The following is a 20,437-nucleotide window of genomic DNA, read 5'->3' as shown; positions in this document are numbered from 1 at the left end:
GAATAAAGGTAGAGGAAAGGAAATTTTCCTAAGCAATGGCAAACCACATGGGAATCCTGCAGGCTTTTTGTTTGAGGTTTTAATAGTGAATCCTCATCTAAGAACTTTATCTAAGAAATCATATATGATATATAGAAAGTAGGGAAGATATTTGGAAATTTCCTTCTAAAAAGCTCTCAAAGGTACAGCATTGCATCCTTATTCTTACCCATATTCTCAGCATTTCTCAAAGTTCTGAACACACAAAAAGGAGTGATACAGAGAACAGATGTAAGAAGATCATGGTAGGAAAGACAGAGGGAAAAAATTACAAAAAACAAAACTTATGTGACTCTCTTGTTACAGTACACACTGTGCTGTGTCTGCAGCAGGCCCTTGCCTAGTGGGCACAATCTATCCTTAAGTGTGTGTGACCTACTAACTACAGTGAAAAAAGAGCAGGTGATCTGATTTACTACTTCTCTAAGAGAATAACTTTCACCTTGGTAAGAGAAATTTCAAGGCAGCACTCATTCTAATGCACATGCTGCTACTTGCATGGGTTTTGTGGACCATTCTTCAGAGCATTTACTTACCAATTTTTCAGCAAAAACGTTCAGAAGTTCAGCAGAGAACTGACCATATCAACAAGGACCATTCTTCAGTCCAGCCATTGGAGTGGGTTTTGTTCCTATTTCCAGGTGGGTGAAAAACAAACATAGAAAATAATTTCTGAGAAACCATTTGAAGAGCTCAAACTTTTCAGTGATCCTTTCCAAAGATCTCATTGTAAAGACTACAGTAGGCAAGTTAGAAATATTTCCTGAAAAGGGAAAAAATGAAGAAAATGAAACTAAGGGCAAATAATGACACCTGAGATCTTTTAATTTTGGGCTAAGTTTAGCTAATTTAAACAGGTGCAATGTTTAAAAGGGCAGGGGCTCTGAAGTTTTTAGTAACGGGACTCTGGCAGCAGAGTAGCAAATATGTATAACATGTAAACTCAATAGTTGGTTTGGGAATTCCTGGTCAGAGTGACTTGCCCAAGCTCCCCCTGTAAATCAAAAGCAAAACCTGTGCGACAAGAGTCCTACTTTCTAAAGTTTGTTTATTCAAGCAGTTTGTAACACTTTCTTCCTGTTCCAGCTGAATCATTTAATCACTATAATGTCGTAGTTTTGTTTCAGCATTTTTTTATCAGCAGCGGGTGGGGATTTAAAAAAAGCTCTTCACTTTTCACTTCTGGTCATCCTGGTAACTTTCATCTGTGCATTGCTTTATTTTGCTGAAGGCTTTCCCAACAGGCTGGCTTTTTCTCTGAAAAGCTGCATCACCTATGGAGCTAGGAACTGTGACCTTCTGATATTTGAATGGTTTCATGGAAACTTCAAAACTTTGTTTTCTTAATTTCTATTTTCTGCTATCCTTTCCTTTTTCCTCTCTCTTTGTTATTGTTGGGTGGTTTTTTTTTCTGTTGTTGTTGTTGTTGCTGTTGTTGTTTGTTTTTTCAACTAAACAAATTATTGACATAATTAGGAAATACTTGCTAATACTTGCTAATGTTGCTTTTCATTTGTGATATGAAACTGGTATTTTGACCAATCATGCAACAATAAATAAGCTTCAGCATGCAAATCTTCAAAACAGCCTCTCACATCTTTCCTGTGCAATTGGTGGTAGAAGAGTCCTGTAGCTCCTTGCCTTCTGATGAGCAACATTCTTCTTACCCTTCAAATTGTTCTTTGTTTCTGTACTTTTCCTTACCATCGAAACTCTTCCTTTTGCTTTACGCTCAGCTGTCAGGTGTGCTGGCTGTTGCCAACCTTCATCTGCCTTGCAGTTTTCACCCCAGCTTTTCTTGTAAGTCAGGAAACAACCTCATGTGGGCTTTTTTCCTTAAAAGCTTATCATTTGCACTTGCCACTGCTAAGTGTGGCAATGTGATGAATAGATACAGATCTGCTCACTGGTGCATAGTGGCCTCAGGTTCTTGGCTCTTTTGTTCTATTTGCCTACTGTATAGTTTGGCACTCTTTTTTTGAGTAATGTCTTTTGTTTTCTGAGAGACTGCTGTGAATACAAAAAGCATTTCATCTCATCAATCTCTTTGCTCTTCTTATACCAAATACCTGGGAATATACGTTTCTATGGAGTGAGGGACCCTTTAATCATCTCGCCATTGCCATCAATCTCTGGTCTGTATTTACCTTTAACTTCTTTTCACATTTTGCAGGAACCTGGGGCTGGATGTACTCTCCTTAATCTTCAGGTGTGCTAAATAGCTACAGATCTCTGCACTTTGCTAGCTCCTGCTATGTGTCAAGTGCCAGGCACAGGATATTTTTGAAGAGGTATGGCACACCTTAGGGTACTTTCTGTAAGTGTCATTTCTACAACTATGTAAGAAGTAGTAAAAATGGCAGGCTATTGTAACCGAGAAACAAGTGCTTCTTGTAATTAAAAGACAAGTTACCCTACACAGTAATGTTCTCAATGTTAGGTTATGTGGTAAAATGAAGGGAGGGCAGAAACTCAAATGAAGGACTCTCCAATCACCGTATGGTCTGAGGTGGTTGTGGTTTAGTTTCATTGTGGGGAAACAGTATGGGATGCAAGGAAAAAGCAGACAGGGATTGCACTGGATGGACTATGGGAAGTCTAGGGAAGGAATCAAAGATGGTGGGAAAAAATGGGGTTGGGTGATTTGGAGAGAAGCAAGAGAGCAAGAGTGGGAAAATAAAAGTGTAGGTAGATAAAAAGGACCAGTCACATACAAATTGTTGTTGGCTCATTCTAACTCATGTATGGATATGCCCTGTCCATGATTGGTGCAGCTGGACCTGTTACTAAATTCCTTTCTAACACTGCCCTGAGTAAGGGCTTCATATTTTTTTCACGTGAGAGTATAAATCTTCTGTCTATAAAAATGTTTGATACGCTGTAGCAGAAATACTAACTTATAGCTTGAGGCAGTGATTGAGCACCTGGCTGGAAGGCAGGGCCAACCCAGGGGATCTCAGCTGTATGCAATGTACCTGAGTGACCAGAAGGGGTGGGCCAGGATCCACCCCTTCCCAGACCTCGTTTTAGGGTTGGCAGTGGAGGTGAGGTTATTTCTTGCTGGAGATCCCTGTGTACCTGATGTCTTTCAAAGGTAAGCATCTCTTTTATTTTTGTAACTGTGGCTGCTGCATTTGGGCTTGTTCTCATTTGTTGTAGCCAAAGACTTTACTACCCTGCTATTATCATGTCATTATAGCATTACATACATGTAATGGATTCATAGCATATCACTATAGCATGTGTATATTATATGTAGCAAATCATAGGCTGTTGGAGGTTAAAATTCAGTCTCATGTAAATTGCAGTGAGATTAGCTTGAGATTGGGAGAGTGAGCATGGAGGTCCAGCTATTAGGATCTGGAAAATCCTGGCCAGATGCACGTGTAATAGTCTATACCTGAAACCGGAGAAGGATTGCAGCCAGGTGGGCTTATATGTTAAGGTGCCAGCAACTGAGGAGATTAGGATCCAGAGGCTGCATGTGAGCTGGGGAGCTGTGCGGTCCTTACAAACATGTATTCCCTTTACTGGACTTCCAGCCTTGGAGAGGAGTAGGATGAGGCTGTTGGTGTTGTCTACATTCATGCAAGTACTCTGAGTGTCTTCCTATTAACTGCATGGCTAGGCAAGTAGACACACAGCATATATCTGTGCAATGTAAACATGCATTTCATATGCGTTTGTCTGCTTGAAATGCATCTTCAGCCTTTCTATTGGCTAAACCTGGGCTGATTGACTACTTCACTGAAATATCTGTTTTAAACTATAGAAAATTTGCTTACAAATTTGCTGCATATTGTTAGAGTGCTAATATAGCATTCACAATAGCTGCTCAACAGTCACTCAGAAGAGTCCATCAGCTTGCAGTTGGGCTGATGCACATTTTATGGTGGAAGCTGAATGGATGGAATTGCTTCAAAGCACAAAACAATGGCCAGAAAGTGTTCTTGTTTTCATATACCTATTTTCTATTCCTTAAGCACCAAATGCTCTGGTCGCTGAGCTCTACTGTTTCTAGGCTTCTTCCTGAATAGTGACTCTGCAACTGGAACTGATCCATGCAACTCCAGGATTTTTAAAACTGGTGTCTCATTCAGTTTTCTTTATTTTTGAAGTTTTTGAGCATTTATCAGTGGTTTAATGTCTCAGTAAGTGAATTTGAATTTGTCACCCAGGAAAGCCTAAAGTGTGCCAATATGCAGAGGATGGGCCCCCAAATCGCGGGCCTTTTCTGAGAAAAGAATCTGTAGGCATTGAAAGGCAAGGACATATTAAATGGCTGTTAGGTATAGTACTTAAGTGTTGATAGCTTGTTATTTATGTAAAGAAAAGGCAAAATTGGTCACTCGTGTGTAGTGCTTAGATTAAATATAAATGCCTCTCTATCTCCCCAGCATCCTTTTAAAGTCTTAGTAATGCTTTTATCTGTTTTATTATTAAACATTTTATATGCTTTTACCTCAGCCTTGCACGAAGGAAAGATCACATGTAGATAAGGAACTAACGCTTCATTTTTTCATTTCTTGGGTGAAAGTTGAAATGATGTACTAGAATATATAGACTGCTGAAAACTGTTATATGCAAAATAAATAAAACAACAATCAGAATCACAGAATTTCTCAGGTTGGAAAAGACCTCAAAGATCATCAAGTTCAACCGCAATGGACTAGTGTAGGAGCTGTTAAAGATGGAATCTTTGCAGAAGCACTGTCTTTCAACAACCAATGCTAAGTAGTTTAAGTTCTCCAGTACATAATACATACTGGAACATGCCTGAAACGTGAGAGTATTGTAAAAGTTTAAAACATCTACTTGCACTACTGAAATCCCTTTTTTTTATTAGAGGCTATTTAGGCTTCTTAGGAAGATGCTGATTGGCTATGCACTCCGAAGGAAACTGTTTCTCAATTTTAGGCTGTTTCTTTGGAGGTATGGCTGCTTTATATAATTATTCTTCATATAGGTATTACAGTTTGTCAACAGCATTGATGCTTAAAGGCTGTACGACTACCTGACTCAATTTGATGATGTACCTGTGCAGTGATGTGAGTTTGCAAAACATTGTATTCTGAATACCATTTATCAGAGGTATTGTATGTCCATAGATCTGTGGGTGGAATATATTGATAGCATGAAAACGGATCTTGACATTGGAAAAACTGAATATTGTTGTGTCATTTCTTTAATATGCCCTTATTGTTGGCATTAGCAATTAGGTTATTCTAATTGTAAATAAACTCTTAATTTTTGTTAAATTCTTCTTACCATGAGAAAACTATTGACTCATTCTACGCTAATTACACAAAATTATTGATGCTTATTCTTGGAATTTGGGCAATTACTTTAGTAACTCCAAGAATACTTTAAAATGAACAATTGAAAAATAGTATATAATGTCCTTATGAGCCTGTTTTTTTTTTTCCTCCAATTCTTTCATCTTTTCATGATCTTCATCCTTAAGATTCTCATGTCTCTTATGAGAAAAGTAGTGGCAAACAACAACAACAAAAGAACATGAGGACTTTGTGAAGGCATAAGCTAGTGTAAATGGGGGTGTTTGAAAAATGCAAAAAAAAAAAAAAAAAAAGCTAAATTCTAGGTCTTTTTTATTGTTAATATTCACTCTTTAGTCAAGCGAAAAAATTTACTTGAATCTGTGTGGAGTTCTTCTTGAGCAGAATTTCTGGGGTTTGCGCCTTTAATGAGGACTAAGTAAAAATCATTAATGGGAACAGAAATAAAAGTACTGAAGATGGTGCCCATACACTATACACTTAAGTTTACACTGCTTGTATGTTTAAGCACAAGATAATACAAAATAAGGTCCGGGGAAATCATCCTGTATGTATCCCAAAAGATATCTGATACATCCCACGACAGCAAAGCCTTGTTTATTCAAAATACTTTGGGAACATCAAAACATTTGGATAAACAGGGCTTCAAATAATTGAGGGAGTTATTGTATAAGTAATTCACACCAGGGGACATAACCTAGATTCAAAGGAGCAAGTTTCATATCAAGGGGTTATAGATAAATGGGATTTTAGTCTATATGAACAGATGAAATAAACAGCATTTGATTATTAAGGAAGAAAGAGGTGTCCAAATATTTTTATTTTTTTTTTCGATAAGATTTGAGAATGAAAGATCAAAGTTGCTGCAATAGGTCACACAGCAGAATACTCTTATGGAATCAAAATAGTAAGTAAATAAATTACACCAAAAGGGTTTGGATTTTCTTGTTTGTTCTTAAATTCACTGACCTCCTGGGTCAGGGTCATATGAATGAGTTATTTTTGCTCTTATTCCAGCCATGACACTGGCATATAATTTGTGGCAGAAAGTAGGGATCTGTAGTATTCACAGAACTGTTAAGTTATTTTCCCCAAAACACAATGGAAGTAAACTGCAAAGTATGCAAGTTGTCTTTTATGGGCAATACTGTCCGAATGCTCATCTTTCTCTTTATATTGTCACCCAGACATGGTTCATCCACATACAAACACCTCATCATCTCCAACCAAAAGCCCTCTAAAATACAAATTTTAAAAGCTGTTGTGTGTGAAAGAAAGTTGGCAATGCATGTTACTAATATGATTGTATGGATAATTTGGCAATTTGGACAAACTGACAGCCCTGCCAGGAGCCTGATCCTCACACTGCGATGCCTCACCTCGCAATACCCTGGCCAGGCGAAGGAAAGCCTTTGCTGCACAACACATATGGGAAGAGTTCCAGAGATGTGTTCTTGACACCTGGTTGCCTTGTTGAAGATCTCCTGATGTTTCTGAGCCTCGTGCTTCCAGCCTCTGAAAGCGTTTTGCCTGCAGCCCTCACAGCTGCTCTGCAGGGGGACGCAATGCAGTGTCTTTGCCTCAGCACTTTTGGCGGGAAGAGCAGGATCGAGCAGTTGCCATATTGCCACAGGCTCTCGGTGGGCATGTTGCACCCTCTCCTCTCAGCCTCATGGCTTCACTCTGTGCCAGACACGGGGAAATGCCATCCCAGCACTGGGAAAGATTGGAGAAATAAAAACGTGTAGTTTAGCAAAAGTGAAATGGGGAGAGGAGGAGAGTAAATGCCTGTGAAGTGCTGGGAGGTGCCGTTGGTGATGGTGGAGCCAGTCCTCTCAGAGGAGGAGCAGCCGTTAGCAGGCAGCCCCACAGGGCGAGAGAAGTCTGAGGAGGAGCAGAGCGCTGGGGGCACCACTGGTTTGCTGGCAGGTAACAGCATGCTCTGGAAGTAATTAGAAGTGAACCATAAAAAGCAATGCAGAGGAAGGCCAAAACAAGCATTGGGGTTTTTGTTTCCTGAGGGAGACACAAGGGCAACTTGGAGTTGGTTTAAAATTTCATGCTGCTGGCCTGGCTCTCTCTCATTTCATCCCATTAATGTTCTGCAACCTGTTGGGTGGAGTTGTGTTGCCTGTGTTACAGCAAATTTCTGGTGTTATTCTAATTTCCTTCATCAGGTGATTCATGTAGATACAGGTATTTTAAAAATATATCCTTTTTTTCAGAAAGAAAAAAAAAAACAACCCTGAAATAGTCACTTGTCTTTGCACTCAACTAGCAACATAAAGTGATAAGATGCATCCAAGTTTTGTCCTCTTTACTCTCTCCTTCTTTTACAGGCTTGCCATGGCTTTCCTCTGTGATTGAAGAATTCCTGCTGTGCATTTCCTGGTTGCAATTCAAAAAGGATATTCCGACCAGTTTGCTATCTGGAGCAGTGCAGAGAAGAGAAGGTAAAAAGGAAATTCGTGTGGTATTGGTTTCAGTTTGATAGCCCTGGAGTCTGAAACTGTTGTATAGCCCCAAGTCCAGAAAGTACATAGGTTTGTGCCTAACAAACTTCTTAAACACTTAGGAATGTAAAGATACGTATAAGTACTTGGACAAAAGCAATGCAGGTTTCCTTAGTCTGCTGGTATAGAGCCTATGGATGTTATTATCTGCGGATCTGAGAATCCTTTCCTATTCCCATTAAACACCTTGATTTTTTGATATAATGAAGATTGCAGCCATGCCATTTTTGATCTGTTCACCTAAGGATGCAAAGACTGCTTGCTGCCATCAAATTCAAAAGCACGTCTGCCACTGAGTTCAATAGCTACAGGATGGGCCCTGCTTTTTTTTTCCCTGTCATTTTATTTTTTCTTTTTGTTTCCTCCCCAAAGGCTCTCTTTAAAGGGTAAAACCCACTGAAGATACAGGTCCTTCAGAATCAAACAGAATTAATGAATTTCTCAAGCTCGTTTTCTGAAGTAGATTTTTTTCCCTTCCTGCTTCCTGCCACAGTCACATCCTTTATTCAGTACCATGGAGGTACAGCTGCATAGTGGAGTATAATTCATGAGAAAGAAACGTGTGTGCTTGGGATTTAAAATAACACGCTCCTTAATTACATTTAATAGTGCCTTATCAATAGACTGATAAACTTGGGTGTTTGCCGTTCCTATTGATTATGATGCTCTGTAGCAGGCAGAGGCAGTAACTGCTGCTGCTGATGGAAAAGAAAAGGTACTGGAAGGAGGAGGGGAGAAGGAGGTGGGAGACGAGGGGATTGGCTGCTTGCAATGTCAATCACAGCTGCGGGGCCCGGCTCTTCCGCTGCTCTAGCCCTGGCTCTCCCTTGAACAGCTCCTAGAGAGAACAAGGCGTGCGGAGCCCAGATCACCAGCATCATGCTCCTTGGGCTTGGATCGTAGATCCCCCCTCTTTGAACATTAAAATAACTCCTTCGCATATCAGCGTCCCAGACAGACCCAGCGAGACAACAGGCACGTGAAAGAGAGTGAAAAGAAAGAGGAGGAAGAGAAAAATCTGCAACCAAGTGGACTAAAGCAAAAAGAAAGAGTGCTTTGCTTGCACAGCTGCAAAGTGGGAATTTAAAGAACTGCAGAGAGAAATTCCAGCTCATCAGCACATACACATTGCAGAATTACAGATCCAGGTAGAAATGACATCAACAGGGAAAGAAGGCAGCGGAGCTCAACATGCACAATATGTTGGACCCTATCGTTTGGAGAAAACCCTAGGAAAAGGACAGACAGGTTGGTTCCTTTGCAGCAGCACCCGCGCCAAGGGGAAGGTGCTGTAGCAGCCAGTGAGGTGTTGGGGCTGGGGTATGTGAGGGATCAGGTTTTCCCGTTTGCCGATTTAATGAAGATAATATTCACAAAGGATTTTTTTTTTGCTTTGGTTTTAATATTCATGTTATTTTTTTCTCTTTAAAAAAAACCAAGATGCTTCATGTTCATTACTCCTTCTTATGGGTGGTGTTCTGGTGACGGAAGAAGTGCATGCAGAGGAAAAAATAGATGATGCTTGTGGTGGATTTTCACATCAATTTCTTCTCTGCCCTACTTAGAAGTCTTTTCTTTTTAATCAAATTATATTGAAATGGAAGGTTCACAGCCTGTAGTACCAAGGAGGTGGTGGTGGTGGTAGTGGGGGAGTCACCAGCAGTATTTCATGACATCATGATTGAAAAGGGTGTAGTCCTTAAGGTGCAGTTGGTGGTGGGAAATATATACAGTATATCTGTGGCACTGACTGCATTGGGCATTTACCAAATATGGACGGATGAGCTGGTGATTTTTTTGTGTAGCATCTGAAATAAAAGGAAAATAGAGGATCAGTAGCAGAATTCTGGTTATCCCATGTTTTTGTAGGAAGAATGAGGGGGAGGGGAGGTTATTTAATTATTTCTCTTAAAGCTTGTTTATGAACTCACCCCCAGCAGATCTGTTTGAATGGAACAATGGTAAGAAATATTAAAAAGAGGAAACGGAGTGGAGGGAATTAGCGGAGAGCAGGTGCTTCTGCCCTACATGACATAATTAGATCCTCTAAATGCGTTAAAGATCTGGACTTGCTGTTGCTTGCTTAGATAGCATATTCACTTCAAGGGCAGGGGATCCTTAATTGGAAGGAAAACCTCTAAAAGAAGCCCAAATGACTATTCCTTTTTTTATTTTATTTCATTTTTTGTAGTAACAGGTGCAATAAGCAATGGGATCTGGCAAATTCACTGGACTGGGGAGACCCCCTCCCCTCAAAGTGAATTGAGTCTTGAGATGATAATTCAGGGAAAGGGGAAATTAGTAATAGGGGGCTTCTTTGGGCATGTGGGTATTAAGTGTTGTTCATTACGGTGGGACAATAAAACATGATGCATTGTGGTGGGGTGGGTTTTTTTGTTGTTTTTGGTTTTGTGTGTGCGTGTGTTGTTTTTTCTTTTTTCTTTTTTTTTTTAAACCAGCCGAGCTTTGCCCATCTGTTGTCTAAAGGTTTTAATAGGCGTTTCCATCCCCAGCTGCTGCCTCTGCTCTGCCTGCTTCCTCATTGCCCTGCGTGGCAGCAGCTCTGCAGTCCGCAATTTTCTTAGGGACACAGTCAAAATCCAGATCTTTCTCTGTAAGAAGCAATGCTCTTCTGAGATGATTGATTATAACCCCCCCCCATCTTTCCCCTCCTCTTCACAACCCCATAGCAACCGTTCAGAGACAGGGATGGGGATGACATTGTCTTCCAGTGAAAGTGACTTTTATTTATATTTATATTTTTTAATCCTTTTCATTACATCAGCTGCTAAAGGTAGCTATCTGTCAGTGTTTTGGGTATCACCTTTATTTATTCTTTGCATGGCTCAATAAGCCCTTACTTGTGCAGCTGTATCCTTACTAAAATCTGCTCTGATGATGAAAATACTCCACCAAAAAAATGCAGTATGTTGGTAATAAAACTATCCTATTTCTTTCGGTAATCTTTTTTTTCCTGGGTACTCCAGGTGATCAAAGATCCAGCTGTGGATGACAAATTCATTTTTGTCTTCATCACCACTTCCTTTTCTTTTTCTCACCCTCTCAGTACCCCTCCCTCTCATGTAAAACACAATTGTCTGATTCCTGAAAATACTACCGCATTAACCTTTCGCTCCAGATCTCATAGCCTGACGTTGTGGTCCTAAAGGGTTATCTGCAGCTTTGGTTATTTTTTTTCCTCTCTGCTAATCTTCCTATCTTCCTCCTAAGTGATTAGAGACGTGGGGGTGGAGGGAGGAGAGCATGCGTTTAGAAGCTGCTGTTGGCCTCTGCAGTTTCTCAACCACCTGGACAAGGGTGAAAGTTTCCTTTTGCAGTTTTACCACATAACTGATCTCAATAGATAAGTCTCTGCTGCCTGTGCACATGAGTGCACATAAATGCACAATGCACGGTGTCATAGAAGCTGGAGGTGGTGAAGGAGGGAGGGGAAGAAGAGAAAGGCTTAAAAGTAGCTGATGTCAGCCTATGTCTTCCTTGCCATACCTACTGTCGATCAACATAATAATGCACTTAGATGAAATCTAGCTCAGTGTTAAACATACATGGCTGAATATGGAAAGATGCCTTCTGGTCTTCTCGCGTTTTCTGTGCTAATCACATTGCTAGCATGCAGAATGCCATGAACAGTGTGTGCTATGTAGCTGGTCCTCATCCTGCTTGTTTTGAAGGGTAAGCAAGCAACCTGCAGCATTTCAGAGAGATGACAACAAGCGCAGTATGAGGGCCTCATTCACCATACTGTGTCGTCATGGTGTGTAACTTTGAATTTGGGTTGCAGTGGCATATAGCTCAAGAAAAGCAGTGATTGTAATTATTCCCTTAAAGCTTGACTTTAAAGCTTGGAAGATTAGGAGGTAATAGCTTGGAATACATATTTATTTTTTTCTGTGGGATGGAAAGAGAAAAATTTTGCAAAATGTAATGGTCAGTGGAAAGAAAGTCTAACTTGTGTTGCTAAATTTTACCCATTTTGCAGTGATCTCTGTACTCATCATTTCATTTTCTGTAAGATACTGATTATTTCAGATATGCAAGCTTTAGCTTTGCTCCCAGGTATATTAATATTATGCGAATCTGTTAATTACTCTAACTATCTTTTAGTTAGATCAAAAGAATAGTTTTTTGGAGTGGAGCATGGGTCTGTAGTTCAAGGCAGACTTAGGGTGCTGCGGAAGGGTAATGTGATGGTAAACAGAATTATAACTAGCCTGCTCTCCACAAAGTTCTCGCTGATTATCATCTTAATAGCTGAGAAAAATGTTTATCACCAGCAGCCTACTGGTCTCTGCAAAGAGGTTCAGATGCTGCATCTCTGACATTAGTGGAACCTAATGACATCTGTCTGTGGTTAGGCAGACTGACGTGGAAAGGCCTTTAATTCAAATAGGTGGGTAACAACTGTTGTTTCAAGTGTTAATTAGAATTCAAAATAAGATGCACAAAATTTGTCCTGAGTAGCATTCTGTGCTGGTGTCTCAAGCTTGCCAAGGGTGACTGATGCTACAAACAGAGGATGAAGACCTCTTATTTGGAGAAGTCAGAAAAGGACTGCGTGAGACAGAGCTGAAAGATGTATGTGCTTATGCCTTTGCTGGTAGCGGAAATGGTAGGGAGAAGATATGGGAAATTGTTTTGAATAACGTAGCATAAGAACTTATAACGTGAGTATTGGCGTTAGATGGTCTTCGCTGGCCTGCTTGCTTTTGTAATAAGTTAAATGCTGAATGTCTCCCTTTTTTTTTTTTTGCAGCTGGATGAATGGTTTTGTTGGAATAGAAGCAGCAGTGTAATTTGAATTATTATACTGCAAACACCTTATTTTTCAGAAGTGTTAGTGCAAAAGATTATTTCTATTTATGTGATATGAGGGGAAAGGTTGGTTTATGTAAGTTTTTTTTACAGTTTTTTATGTAAGTTTTTTTTACAGTTAATTATAGGAGGTTTCCATTGTAATTAACAGTAATGAGGAAAAGGATGTGTGTCACGTTACAGTAATACATGTGGAAACAGTGCACCTTAAGAAACCCCAATCACACCTAAACATGAAATACTGTTTTAGTTTTCCTAACTCAGACATTTTTTTCCACTTGCCATTCATTTTGTATTTTGTATATTCCTCTTATTGATTTTTGTTCCACTGGTATTTTGGCTTACGCGTTTTCTTTCTTCCCGTTAATCCCATTTCACCCTCAAAACTCTTTGAAGAGTGTCTGGATTGCAGCCGTTAGTAAATATTCACTATTGTCAGAGGTGAGGGACTCAAGTATTATTTCTTGTGAAGGACTGCAGAACTCCAGTATTTTCTTGTATTTTCATTTGATATTGCTTTATGAACTTTGGCATCGTAGTTTGCTATGGCACCAAATCAATGTGCAGTCAATTTCCAAAACACTGTTCTGTCTACAAGTAATAAGAGACCAAGTCTACATGATTGTTACCCTATTAACTTTAAGATAATCTTCGTGAAAAAAACTAATGTTGCTGATCCTTATTGTTTTATGCCTTTCATTCATTTCAAAACAAAGAATACTGCTGAAACTCGTGTCACTTTGACCTTTGACAAAATGTAGGGGTCTTTTTTCTGTATTGTATGCTATGTGACTTACAGCCATTTCTTTTATGTATGTCTTGTCTGTGTGAGCCATCAGCAAGGCGTTTAGCAGTATGCTGTTCAGTTATGTAAGAGAGATCATTACGTTTGAGTCTCAGCAAATTCAGTAGTCTTTTATTCAGCGAGGCCTTGAACAGGATGTCTCTTTGCAGCCTTAACCACCTGTTTCTGTGACATCCACAGAAACTGAAGTTTATTTTTTTGTGTGTGTCAGACTTGGTTGCCATTGAAAGGTTCAAACCTATTGGAAGAGTGTTTTGTAGACAGTGATTTCAGAAGCCTGTTTTGTGTTGTTTTTATTTTTTTTTTGTATCTGGCTAAACAAAGTGTATCCTTTTTGTCCATACTACTGTAAATGTATTTTTGTCCCGTTTGTTAGATACAGAGGGAATTCTAAAATAGTTCTGTGTTATTCAGTTTAGTTATCGAGATGAACATATGGTTATTGATGTGTAGTCATTGTGGTTCTCTCCATGGCCTTTTCTTAAAGTGCGTATTCTGTTCATGTTTTCATCTATGTTTCTGCTTTCCTTATGAGAATCACTTTCAAAATGGTAAATCTGCACCCTGTTTTCATGATAGCCTGTGAGGACTTGATTGATTAATTAACAGCAATACTAGAAATAATGGTGTTGCTAGAAATACAGTACTGCATGCAGTACTGGGGGCATTAAAAGTTTTAAAATCTGTTAGTGAAATTTTGCCAGGAAGATTAAGTCATAGTTACTTAGGCTTAATGGATTTTCCAGTAATGATTATGAATTTTCAGAGATTTAGTAGCTCTTAACTTCAGGTACCTTTGGTCTCATTGTTTGAAAGTACTGTTTTCCTGCATTTATGATTGAAATAATACTGGTATTACCTTGAGAGTTGTGCCTTGTGTTCAGACTTGGAAGTCCAAACTTCCCTTTTCTGACTTGCACTTTTTTTTCCATGCAGACTCCTCCCTGTTTGCTACAGTGAAAACATTTATGAACCTCTGACCTTCTATGAGCTTTGTGGAGGCATGCCATCAATCTTTTATCCTGGTATAAGTAGCAAAACTATCATGGGCTTATTGAAACAGGAGTAGGCTCTGAAGGTTTGTTTTCATTTGTAGAGTGCAGTAAGCTTTCTCATCCAGGAGTTGTTAGAATTCAGATACACTGTCAAGTGAGTAGGACTAGGTGATTATTTATATATCAACATTTCAGACATCAGCAGAAATACAGAAGCAGTGATTTTTCAAATAGAGTTCTTGTGCTATTCAAGTGCTTTTTTTTGCTTTCTGTCACTGTCCTGGTCTCACTATAGTGGGAATAACTATCTTAGAATAGTAAGAGTTTGGAGAAATGAAAAATGTTTAGAGGTAAATTTATTAAGAGTGGAAAAATTTTTCTTCCTAGAAAAACTGTGATGAAGAATTGTAGTATTTTGAATGAAAAGGATCCTTAAGATTGCTTTTATGAATTGCAATGGAGCAGCTGGTGAATGTTTTGGATTCACTGTGATATTTTTTTAGTATACCACAAATTTACTCCATACATTATATTTTAGAGTCTTTAATGTTATATGCTTTATAGAGTTAAATAATAATTGTAATGGCAGCAATAAATGTTGATATTCCTTTCAAAATTAGTAGGTAGGTGATATGTAACAAACGTAGGTGATGAAAGCTTACTGAGTTTGAAAAGGAGTGAGAAATTTGGAATTAATGCCTTCTGAAGTACTGGTTCATGAAAAACCTACCATATGTATAGAGAACAGTCCAAATGAGAACAGACTGAAGCCTGGAGGTGGATTTCCGTAGTGGTGGAGTCAAGGCAGACACACAAATGGATGCTTAGGGAGTGATCTTCTTCAAATGCTGTGAAGTGTTAACTTCCCCTGTGAAGTCAGTTGGTTCAGTTGAGCTGACTTAAGTAGGAAGCTCATCAAGCCCATGATAAATAAGTAAAGGTAAAGGAATTTTTGTCATGGATTGTTCTGTTAAGAAGCATCCCAAAGAAATTTTTTGGTTTTGTTTTTATTGTAAACAAACCCGGAATGTTTAACAGTCTTATATGATAATATTGTTTGGGCTGCTCAGGTCATGCATAAACAGTACTGTTTTTTCTACAAAATATCCACAGCAGATGTAGTAATGTGAATTATTTCTTGTAAACGCTATTCATAATGAACTTCAACAGTCTTTATCAGCAGTGTCTGTAAGTGTAGAGCGATCTGTTTAAAGTCTTTTGTTGCAGCTTTTTGGTTTGTGTTTTTTTTTTTTGTTTGTTTGCTTTTTGCAAACACCTATTTTCATCTCCTTTCGTTATGTCTCTTTACCTCACTTTCAGATTGGTTGTGCTTGGTCAATATTCAAAGATTTGTACTCTTGACTGTAGTCTGCTGGATATGTTGTGTAAGAGAATCATGCTCCACTTGGATGGCATTGCAAACACTTGTGGTATAAATGTTTGCAAGTGCTAACTCTGAAATTGTAGTTTTCCTACATAGTTTGACGTAATTCCCATGAACGCCCTTACCTAGAAGACAGTTTTCTTACAGGGTATCGTAGGGGAACTCTTGTGTCACAGCTTGAACTGATGATTGAGCATCTGATGAAGGGGGTGGCTGGCCCAGGAAGCACAGGGGGAAGCAATTTACCTGTGCCTCCCACCTGATTGGAAGGGGTGGGCCCAGGGAGGGCACCCAGGATCCAGCTCTCCTGTGAGCATCTTCTGGGTGAAGGCCACTTTCTGAGGAGGAGCGTGCTGTAGCCGGAGACTCTCATCACCAGCTGGGTGAGTTAAGTTTCTCCTGCATGTGATTACTGACATTTCTAATTGCACTTTGCCTGGTATCACAAAGAACTTACAGGAATCAAATTTACTGCTTCTGAGGACCAACGCAGGTATTTTCAAAGAAGCACATGTGATTACACGTGATTAAAATGAAGACTTACTTCATTTTAAATGCATATTTTGAAATGTATCAGTGGTGTTAGTTAACCTATTCATTTTGACTAAATCTGTTTACATATTAGAATCATTGCTGATAAATATCCCGTTTTAAAAAAAGTAAACCACCATACAACTTCTTCATTTCTTCAGTGCTTTTGGAAATTAAGTTGAAATTGAATTGAAGTGGAACAGAAGAAATTGTGTTCATTGCTTTAGAAAGTGTTCAAGTGGAGAATGGCTTGAGAGCAACCCTGAGGAGAGAAATTTAAGTGTCAGTTGATAAAAGATTTGGCGTAAGCCAGCAACGTGCTCTTGCAGTGCAGAAGGCCAGCCATATCCTCTCCATTGAGAGAAGTGTGACCAGCAGGTAGGTTGAAGGAGGTTATTCTGCCCCTCTACTCTGCTCTCCTGAAGCTCAGCCTGGAGTACTGTGCCCAGTTCTGGGGCCCCCAACACAAGAAGGACATGGGGCTGTTGGAGTGGGTCCAGGGAAGGGCCATGAGGATGGTCAGAGGGTGGAGTACCTCCTCTATGAGGACAGGGTGAGAGAGTTGGGGCTTCTTAGCCTGGAGAAGACAAGGCTCTGGGGGGACCTTATGGTGGCCTTTCAGTACTTGAAAGGGGCCTACAAGAAAGCCAGGGAGGGACTTTTTAAAGGGCATGTAGCAACATAGACAAGGGGAAACAGTTTTAAACTGGAAGAGGGGAGCTTTAGACTAGATATTAGGAAGAAATTCTTTACTGTGAGAGCGGTGAGACATTGGAACAGGTTGCCCAGAGAGGCTGTGGATGCCCACTCCCATGAAGGAGTTCAAAGCCAGGTTGAATGAGTTTTTGAGTAACCTGCTGGGAGGTATCCTTACCTATAGCAGGGGGGGTTGGACCTAGATAATCTTAAAAGTACCTTCCAACCCAAACCATTCAATGATTCTATAATACTCTACTGATATTACTGCAAACACTTTTTGTGACATTTGTGACATACACATTTTGTGTAAATGATGAAGTCATCATTTGTGACACAGATGCCTGTAAGATTACTGTTGTCCTATGCACTGTACAAGTGGGAATAAGCTGTTTATTTCACAGTGACCTTGGGATGCAGGTTTTACAGTTTAATAACAGAAGTGTATATCAGCAATTGAAAATACTGCCAAGGACATTGACAGAGGACATGAAATATGCTTAGAAAGGGACAGGTTTGGTTTAATGTTAACATTAAGTTCTGACTGGGAAACTGAAATTGAAGAGCAAGGTATATAAAAATGCTAAGTGTTGGTATTTAAATACAAGCAAATCCAGATACGTTCCCTTTGTAGAGTAACCTTCAGGCTGATGGAAGCAGTTGGTGTATTCAGTGCTGGGTTGGGTGGAGCAGAATATTTACTTTGCTTTGTCAGCAATAATGGTTATATTTTAAGAAAATTATTTGATTATTTCTATAAGGCCACAGATCATGATCAACTGACATAAACTGGAGCTGTCCTAAATTACTCTTTCAGAGCTTTAATAGCTGAATTTCCAGTGTTAGTCAGTTTTTGTTTGACTCTTACTGCTCCTTCAGTTGGCTTCTTTGCATAAATATAACAGCATATTTAATATTAAAAACTAAAGAAGGACTTGAGAAATAAACTTCATCTGTGATGTTGTAAGGGTTTGGTCTAGAAGGGGCTGTTCCTTGCTCAGTCAATAACAGGTTCTTCTGCATTTTCTTATGTGCCATCTACTTACTGATGACGGTAATTGATAATTTGATAATCAAGGAATTTGGAAAAAAGTTTGTATTTTTCCAGTTACTGACTAAAGGAGTTTATTGCTGGTAAAAACAAACAAAACTGTTTGAGATTTGTAATGCTGACTGTAAAAATGAACTGATACTGGGTTTAGGGGACAATGAGAAGGGAAACAAACATAATTGGCTGAAGATGTGTAAATGCCACCTCTATTTTCTAAATGTACCAACTCTAAGTGGAAATTATATCTATGATAATATTTCTAGTGAAGTACTGAACTTTTACAGTTCAATAAATGGATAGGAAACTCTTCTCAGGCATCCATTTAGTAAGTGCTTTTCTGGCTTCCTGCGCCTACTTAACAAACAACATACTCTCTTTATATCCTGAGGCTATTGCAATTTTGATTTGCCATCTTTTGCAGTGTATGTTTAATGTTGGAGAAAAAACATCTGTGATGTAATGTGTATGTATATATTTTTGGAAATAGCATCTACATTACATATGTATTAACAAGTTCTGCTTTTTGCAGCATCATTTGTCTGTGTATTCAGCCTTACGTGCTATAGTCCGAGTGCCTCTGTCACTTAGGCATTAGGCACTATTGACTGGAACAAAAATAATGGAAGAGTTCCATTCTGGGGAAAGCAAACTGGTCTAGACAGAAAATCTGTTAGTTTTCTGCTGTCCCTCTGAAGCCTGCTCTTGGACTTATGAATTTAAGTGTGACGAAGGTTTAGGGGTCATTCTTCAGCAGCAGATGAGAATGTGCTGGGTCTTCACATTGACCCAGCAGGGATTCTGGTGGAACACCTTTTCTTTAACTTTCTTCTTAGTTATTTTTGTGTGTGGCTAGCAACGCAAATTTCTATTCAAATACTGACCTTGTAAAAATGAATGTTTAGTTGGTCCTTGTTGAGGTACCTGTAGACCTTGTTTGTGATGCTGGCTTGTCAGCCTTACGATAATACAGTTCACGAGGAAGCACAGTAACATATTTCTAGCTAAATGTGAGCTGATGTATTGTTTCCTTTGTTTAAACAATATTCTGCTCTACTGAAGTCTGAGCTAGGCTATCACAGGACTATGCTAAGACAAGTTTTATTACATTTAAATTAAAACACCAGTTTAAGTAGGAAAAAGAAGGCTTCAAGTTCTAGATCCTTGTGGAGTGAAATGGACTGAGTGACATTTAAAAACTACTTGTGCCTTGTGCTGACTCATCGCCAGCTGGAGGTTGAGTTATTCATCTTGCCTGCCATTTGCCCACAGTAAGCTTCATGAAGTGACAATGTGCATTTCTTTTAATAACTGTGACCTGTCTCCAAGTTTAGTGAATTGATTTGATGCTCAGATTTTTACCTTACTGGAATCTCTTCATCCCCTCTATTCCAAAGCTCTTGTCTTCATTTCAGGTTGTAAATGGTGGGTAGTTGTAGCTGTCACATTGAGGTGTTCTGCTGTCATGAGATACAGGATTGAGCTACAGCTTTCCTTTTGAAGTTTGGACTGTCTGTGCTTTCACTCCAGTTACCTTGCCTGTTCAACACAGTGGCTAGTTCAAAACTTTTCATCCTTATCTAGAGGATGCTAGACACAAGTTTGGTTCTTTCTATAGCTGCTGTTTCCTAGAGTGAATTAGTGAAAGCCTTAGGAGGGAATTCTCCGAAAAGTTTTGGTGATGTTACAGTTCCAAGACTGAGACCCTTTATAATTTCATCTCTATTGTGATTAATGATGAGGAAAAAAATGTCCATTTTCTTACTTTCTCTCAGAAGAGATTAAGGATTAAATCAGTTTCTCCTTCCCTTGTGGAAGAATTTGTACCTTTCTCCTCAGGCATTCAGGGTGAAACATATGGAATCTTTGAGACTTTTCTTGTACTTTCAAACTTCGTTGACACTGGTTAACTTATTCTAATGATGTAGGAGGAATTACAAACAGCCTGAAGAAATAAATTTTGTTTTCTTAAGAAATCAGGCTGAAGCAAAGCTGTCATGAACAGTGCAACTTCTTGGAATTGCATTTAGTTTAGAAAGCGATGAGATGCTGCTGTGGCAGACTGAGTTCACTGGAGCACAGACACTTTTTGAATTTTGCCCCTCAGCTTGGTTAAGACTAACATCAAGTTGAGAGGAAGAAGTCGTGTTAGACCAGACCACATTATGATCTAACGCTGTGAAAATCCCCACCCATCTTGATAAGCTGGTTTCCTGTCTATTTTCTGCTGCTGAGGCTGTACAAAGCAGGGGTAAATTGGTTCTTTCTTTTTCTGATCCGAGTTCAATGACTGGGC

At 39.3% G+C, this 20,437-nt stretch overlaps 1 protein-coding gene and 1 long non-coding RNA gene across 2 annotated transcripts in view; both read left to right on the top strand.

Annotated features, from left to right (window-relative positions):
• Nucleotides 1-2: 2 nt before the first annotated feature.
• Nucleotides 3-4,304, top strand: LOC128086740 (uncharacterized). The gene is made up of 4 exons (XR_008209513.1): nucleotides 3-182; nucleotides 587-680; nucleotides 2,213-2,330; nucleotides 4,218-4,304. It is a non-coding gene; the product is annotated as an uncharacterized LOC128086740 (long non-coding RNA).
• Nucleotides 4,305-7,679: 3,375 nt separating this feature from the next.
• Nucleotides 7,680-20,437, top strand: part of BRSK2 (BR serine/threonine kinase 2) — a 297,047-nt gene continuing 284,289 nt past the window's right edge. The window contains exons 1-2 of the mRNA XM_052696777.1: nucleotides 7,680-7,789; nucleotides 8,222-9,097. Of these exons, the coding sequence (XP_052552737.1) occupies nucleotides 9,004-9,097 (94 nt within the window). The 5' untranslated portion in view covers nucleotides 7,680-7,789; nucleotides 8,222-9,003. The remainder of the gene's footprint in view (nucleotides 7,790-8,221; nucleotides 9,098-20,437) is intronic.

Source organism: Tympanuchus pallidicinctus, unplaced genomic scaffold (genome assembly GCF_026119805.1).
Source record: "Tympanuchus pallidicinctus isolate F22 unplaced genomic scaffold, pur_lepc_1.0 scaffold3, whole genome shotgun sequence".
NCBI lineage: Eukaryota > Metazoa > Chordata > Aves > Galliformes > Phasianidae > Tympanuchus > Tympanuchus pallidicinctus.
The sequence above is the reverse complement of the archived record's forward strand: the minus strand, read 5'-3'. Positions and strand labels throughout refer to the sequence as shown.